At 35.5% G+C, this 6517-nt stretch overlaps 1 protein-coding gene across 2 annotated transcripts; it reads left to right on the top strand.

Moving 5' to 3' along the window:
• Positions 1–37: 37 nt before the first annotated feature.
• On the top strand, positions 38–6516 carry c17h14orf28 (chromosome 17 C14orf28 homolog). Of its 2 annotated transcripts, none has more exons than XM_051132998.1 (5): positions 38–168; positions 1977–2537; positions 4155–4244; positions 4321–4455; positions 5648–6516. In XM_051132998.1, exons 1-5 carry the CDS (start codon positions 101–103, stop codon positions 5829–5831), a joined length of 1038 nt encoding a protein of 345 aa, XP_050988955.1. In that variant the 5' UTR covers positions 38–100; the 3' UTR covers positions 5832–6516. The 2 variants fall into 2 exon arrangements, with proteins under 2 accessions (XP_050988955.1, XP_050988956.1); XM_051132999.1 differs by having other exon boundaries at positions 2013–2537; positions 5648–6514.
• Position 6517: the final 1 nt, after the last annotated feature.

The following is a 6517-nucleotide window of genomic DNA, read 5'->3' as shown; positions in this document are numbered from 1 at the left end:
CGTGACGCGTACGTGCGCTGCTGTAAGTGGGCGGGGCGCTGAGGTGTAAACAGAACAGATGCCATGTTGATTGCGTTGAGATGAAGACGTGCGGAACATTATGGAGACAGATTTCTGCTCTTTAACAGAAACTGAGGAGCTGCAGAGCTTCATCTCACACTCGGACAGGTGAACGAACACACACACGACCGTTGCAGTGCTCTGCTTTATTAATACAAACCTGCTCGATCAACAACTCGACTCAATCACAAGTGCAGAAATGGCAAATATTTCAATTAATCGACTGCAGTTTTTGCTCACTTGTTCACTAAAATGTAAAATGAATGAGTTTTGTTTTGTCAGACAGGTTTCTGATATCGAGATAACCTTTTAAACTTCATAAACTCTGAATGTTAGCTCTGGCTGATTAATCACAGTACAAAAAGACAGTGTTTTGTATCATATATTGTCTAAAATGTTCTGTTCAGGCATGCTGATGATGCATTCATGTAATTAAATATGCACTCAAATGCACAATTATTTACAGAGATGTTCAGAACAGAAGTCGAAACATTTGATAAAATCAAGTTCAAAGTTCCTGTTTGATTTTGTTGACATAGTAAAGTTTTTTTTGCCATGAGATAAAAAAATGTAAACAAAATAAAACAAATTAAAAGGGAATTGTGAATTTTATAGTACAATTTGGACGTTTTCCTCTTAATTCTGCAATTTAAACAGAATAATGAGATATACGTGCAGAATTGCGAGAAAAAAACAAAGCACTTACCTTTTTTTAATATTCCGTGGTGGAATCAATCAAACAAACAAACAAACAAAAAGCGAGATGCAAAAGAAAAATTGCAATTACCATTTTATTTTTGTTTATACCATGGCAGAAACAAGTACAGAAATGTTAACTATTTCAATTAATCGACTGCATGTTTTGCTCATTTGTTGACTAAAATTTAAAATCGACGAGTTTTGTTTAATCAGCAGGATTTCTGATATCGAGATAACCTTTTAAACTTCATAAACTCTGAATAGTAGCTCATTACTGTAAGTGTTGGTTTTTAAACGTAGTAAATTTTAATGTATATATTTTTATTTATCATTTACTTACGGTAAGACGCTACAGGTAAATGTTGTAAAAAATTTTAACTAATAGACATCACAATATGTGTCTTGTTTGATTAATCAAAGTGCAAAATGACAATGTTTTGTATCATATATTATCTGAAAAGTTCTGTTTAAATATGCAAATGATGCATTAATGTAATTAAATATGCACTCATTTGCATACATTTCAAGTCTAAACATTAGATAAAGTCAGGTTCAAAGTTCCTGTTTGATTTTGTTGACATATTAAAGGTTGTTTTTTCCAGATAGATTTTTACTCACTAATTTTATTTCAAATAAATAAATAAATAGGCTTGTTTTTGCCATGGGATAAAAAAATAATAATATTAATTAAAAAAAGGTAATTGTAAGTTGTTGTTTTTTCTCCTAATTCTGCAATATAAACACAGAATAATTGTCAGATATAAGTGCAGAATTGCAAAAAAAAAAATAAAAAAATAAAGCAGTTGCCTTTTTTTCAATATTCCATGGTAGAAACTTTTTTTTTTTTTGAGATGTCAGATTAAAACTTGCAATTACCTTATTTATTTTTATTTATACCCTGGCAGAGACAGGTATTCATATAAAATACAGAAAACAAGCACATTTTCACCATGTTTTAGGAGTAAAATGTTGTATAAATCAGTGTGATGAAATATGAACAAATCTTCAGAATGTAGAGAGGGATAAAACTGAAGTTTGGTGTTTGTATGAGAAAAAACTCTGCAAATAGATAAAGTGCAATAAAACATACAAAATACACATTTAATTGTATGTTTCCTGTTCACTAATCTGAAAGAAGAGACATGATGTGAAAGCAAAACAGACCGAACACTCAAAACTGACCCGGAATGTACCATGTTTTTGTGGTTGTACCACAGTTCGCTGTGTTTTCTAAGGTCGTGTTGTTTTGTCAGGACCAAGACGCTATTCGAGGAGATCCGCGCCTCCATCAACAACAACGCGGAGGGCGAGCGCTCGTTCTGGCGTCCCGTTCTGCCGTGGGGCGGCGTGTTCACCATCCGAGCGGGACGCAAAGCCATCGCCTGCACGCCTCTGTACGTCAAGATCAACCTGAAGAACACCTGCACCATCGACGGCTTCCTCATGCTCCTCTACGTCATCCTGAGAGACAACCACAGCTTCCCCAGAGAGGTGGGCGTGTTCCTGGGCAAGCGCTTCGTCGAGCACTTCCTGTACCTGATGGACTCCTGCGAGTACACCACCGTCAAGATGCTGTGGATCTGGGACCGCATGTCCAAGCGCCAGTACCGCTCCGAGATCCACCACACGGCCCTGGAGATCGACCTGTTCGGCAACGAGCACGAGAACTTCACCAAGAACCTGGAGAACCTCATGTCCAGCGTGCAGGAGAGCTGGTGCTCCAACTGGAGCTGCCCGAACCGCTTCCAGGAGCACCTGAACAAAACCATCAGCGTCAAGTGCGTCTGCTTTTATCAAACCGAAGAGTTTACTGAACCTTAAGCGTCACCAGTCAAAAGATTTTTGAACAGTAAGATTTTAAATGTTTTTTTTATAGAAATCTCTCCTGCTGCTGCATTTATTTGAAAAGCACAGCAAAAACAGAAAAATTCTGAAATATTTTTACTATTTAAAACAGCTGTTTTCTATTTGAATATATTTTAAAATGTTATTTATTCCTGCGATGCGCAGCTGAATTTTCAGCATCATTACTCCAGTCTTCAGTGTCACATGATCCTTCACAAATCATTCTAATATGCTGATTTGCTGCTCAACAAGCATTTATTGGTATTATTATTATTATCAATATTTAAAACAGTTTAGTAAATTTTTTCTGGATTCTTTGATGAATAGAAAGATCCAAAGATCAGCATTTATCTGAAATAAAAAGCTTTTGTAACATTATACACTACACCATTCAAAAGTGTGAAGTCAGTATAATTTTTTTTTTTTTTTTTTTTGTGGGAAAGAAATGATTGAAATGAATATTTTTATTTAGCAAGGATGCTTTAAATTAATCATAAGTGATGATAAAGTAATTTATAATGTTCCAAAAAAATTCTTTTTCAGATGAATGCTGTTCTTCTGAACGTTCTGTTCATCAAAGAAACCTGAAAAAATTCTGCTCAGCTGTTTTTAACATAATAATAATGATAATAATAATGATGTTTGTTGAGCAGCAAATCAGCATATTAGAACGATTTGTGAAGGATCATGTGACACTGGAGACTGGAGTAATGATGCTGAAAATTCAGCTGCGCATCACAGAAATAAATTACAGTTTAACAGATACTCGCATAGAAAACAGCTGTTTTAAATAACAAAAATATTTCGGAATTTTTCTGTTTTTGCTGTACTTTTCAAATAAATGCAGCAGCAGGAGAGATTTCTGTACTTTGGATCAAATAAATGCAGGCTTGGTGAGCAGAAGAGACTTGTTTAGAAACATTAAAATCTTACCGTTTAAAAACGTTTGACTGGTAGTGTATGTCATCCGTCAGAATATGGATGAAATAAAAACAGACTCAAAACTGAGCAAAAATATGAATTAGCTGCAGATGCTGATAGTTATATGGTGAAATTCTGCTGCTTGTAATGTAAATCAATGAGGTCTTTATAACATTACATTTTATTGACATAAAATGATGTAAATATAAGTGGTCGCTTTATATCTCTAATAATATGTGTGAGTAAGATGAGATTGAAATGATCCAAACATATAATGCAATGCAATCCAATGATGACTGAGAGATGAACAAACAAATGTTCCTCAAAAGATCCTGATGATCAGATTTGAGACTAAAAAATGATTCATCAAGTAAAGCCAAGCTGCTTCAGTCCAGTAAGTGTTCATCTGGAAATGTGACTATGATTATTCTGACATTTACCCGATAAAATCAGTCAAGATTTGACAGCTGAAGCACCAGATGAAGGTGAACGTTTCTGTGATTTGACATGCTCAGACGACAGAAGACATGGAGTAGATTGATTGTGACCGTAAATGGTGTTGGAGTTGAGCGTGTGACAGATGTTTGTGAGATGATTCACAGCTGTATTTCCGTCTGTGTTTCTGTCAGTCCTCCTCACGAGCTTCCAGACAAAGATCCAATCCAGTCGGCGCTGGACGAGTTCTTCTGCCCGCGGCTGGAGCTCTGTGAAGAGCTGGAGTGAGTTGTTTCTCAGTGTTTGATGGCTGTGTGTGTGGATCTGATCTTCTCGCTCACGTCTGCCGATGTGTTTCAGCTGTGACGGTCTGAGAGAGTTCAGTCAGAGGTTCTTCTGTCACGGCCCGCCGCCCTTCGTCATCCTCAACATGCAGATGTGGCAGTCGGAGGATCTGTCGTACGTGCCGTATCATCTGGAGCTCTCCGAACAACGGTACTCTTCAGTTCACTGTCTGTCACGTGTTCTGCATCATTTACAGGAGACTCAGTTATAAAGACCTGCATGGAACGATCCTAATTGTGAATGTGTGATAATTTCCAAAATGCGTTCTGCTTTTTAAATTTCCAAAATGTTCCAGCAAACAATTTATGAAACAATTTGCACAAAAAAAATTGCAAAAATGTATATACATATGTACATTCACATGCATCTTAAGTAGACACACCATAAAAAAAAACATATAATCTATAGGACCCTGTGCATGATAAGCAGACAAAAATATTTTTATTGTGGCTATGAATTATGAATCTGTTCTCTCGTTTTATTAAATTATTCCCTTGTTTTAGTAAATCAAGGCCACATTGTGCTGATTTGTTCCTTTGTTTTGATATAGTTGAATGATTGAGCTAAAATGATTTAAAAAAATTGTGCATGATTTAACTAAGACTTGTAAACAGAGTAATAAGTCATGCAAACAAATTCTTAAATTGTGCATGTTTGAAATTAAAATTTACAGATTAAAAAGTCATGCAAACAAATTCTTAAACCATGCATGATTGAACTAAAACGTGAATACAGATTTATAAGCCATGCAAACAAATTATGAAATTGTGCATGATTGAATCAAAACTTGCAAATGATAAGTCATGCAAACTAATTCTTAAATTGTGCATGATTTAATTGAGACTTGCAAACAGATTAAAAAGTCATGCAAACAAATTTTTAAACTGTGCATAATTTAACTAACACGTTAAAAACAGATTAATAAGTCATGCAAAAGAATTATTAAATTGTGCATTATTTGATTAAAACTTGCAAACAGATTAATGCAAACAAACTCTTAAATTGTGCATGATTTAACTAAAACGTGCAAATAGACCAATAAGTCATGCAAACAAATTAAAATGTGCATGATTAAATAAAAAACTTGCAAACAAAAAAAAGTCTTGCAAACAAATGATTAAATTGTGCATGTTTGAAATGAAAAAGTCATGCAAACAAATTTTTAAACTGTGCATGATTTAACTAAAATGTGAAAACAGATTAATAAGTCATGCAAATACCTTCTTAAATTGTGCATGATTTAATTGAAACTTTTCTCCTGTATGTCTTTGTGTGCATCTCTGCTCAAATCCACTGGTCCGTGTGTTTTATAAACATGTGATCATGTTTTGGTGTTGCACAGGTACTCACTGGAGGGAGCGACGCTCTTCAACAGAGACGAGCATCATTATTCGGCTGCGTTCCAGATCGACGGCTACTGGATGCATTACGACGGCCTGCGCAGCGACAACCTGGTGCTGCTGAACAAACCACCCGAGTTCCTGCTGCTGTCCTCACTGGTTTACATCAGGAGCACAGAGCGATGAACACACGCCTGCCAACGCTCAGTCAGACTATATTCCCTTTATAACGAACTCTTGATGACAGTATATTTTTGTGCGTTCCAGTGATATTTTTTTACGCCTTTTATTGGATTGACTTTTGTAATTTTGTAAGTGATTCTCTGTCCTGTTTTCTGCTACTTGGAATCCAAGAGTCTGTGATGGTGGACTATAATAGTTCTGGTGCTTCGGCTGACTGTGGATCAGTGCGACATGAACCGAAACTTCCTTCTTAACCTTCATTTCACAGCAACATCTGTGTCATCCACACTCATACTGACAGAAAATCTCCTATTTTACTTAGAATATCATCAGAAATTTTTTTTGGCAAACACAAGCCAGTCATGAGCTCACACTAATTGTGTTTAACGAGGATTTGGATTCATGTATAAATCTGATTTCAGCAAAATCACTTGTTTTTAATCATCTTTATTATTGTTTGTTTACAGTACTTCATCTACTTTACTACTTGCACTCATCATGACTAGATAGAGTACTAGGTACTAGGTTTAGTTAAGGATCCATTTACTGAAGCATGACAACAATCAATGAAACACAAATGTGCTATCAATCAATGTGCATTAATACTTTTATAATCAGTTAAAATGTTAGATATTCTATCTGCTGTCACTGCAAATAAAACTTTCTATGTTTGTAATGGTGTGTCTGTG

This window comes from Labeo rohita, chromosome 17, assembly GCF_022985175.1.
Source record: "Labeo rohita strain BAU-BD-2019 chromosome 17, IGBB_LRoh.1.0, whole genome shotgun sequence".
In the NCBI taxonomy this organism is placed as follows: Eukaryota; Metazoa; Chordata; class Actinopteri; order Cypriniformes; family Cyprinidae; genus Labeo; species Labeo rohita.
Note: the sequence above shows the minus strand (reverse complement) of the source record. Positions and strands in the feature narration are given on the sequence as shown.

Coding starts and splice junctions, on each gene's coding strand:
- c17h14orf28 (XM_051132998.1), top strand. CDS start 101: ATGGAGACAGATTTCTGCTCTTTAACAGAAACTGAGGAGCTGCAGAGC. Junction 169..1,976: donor TTCATCTCACACTCGGACAG/GTGAACGAACAC, acceptor GTTGTACCACAG/TTCGCTGTGTTTTCTAAGGT. Junction 4,245..4,320: donor GAGCTCTGTGAAGAGCTGGA/GTGAGTTGTTTC, acceptor GATGTGTTTCAG/CTGTGACGGTCTGAGAGAGT.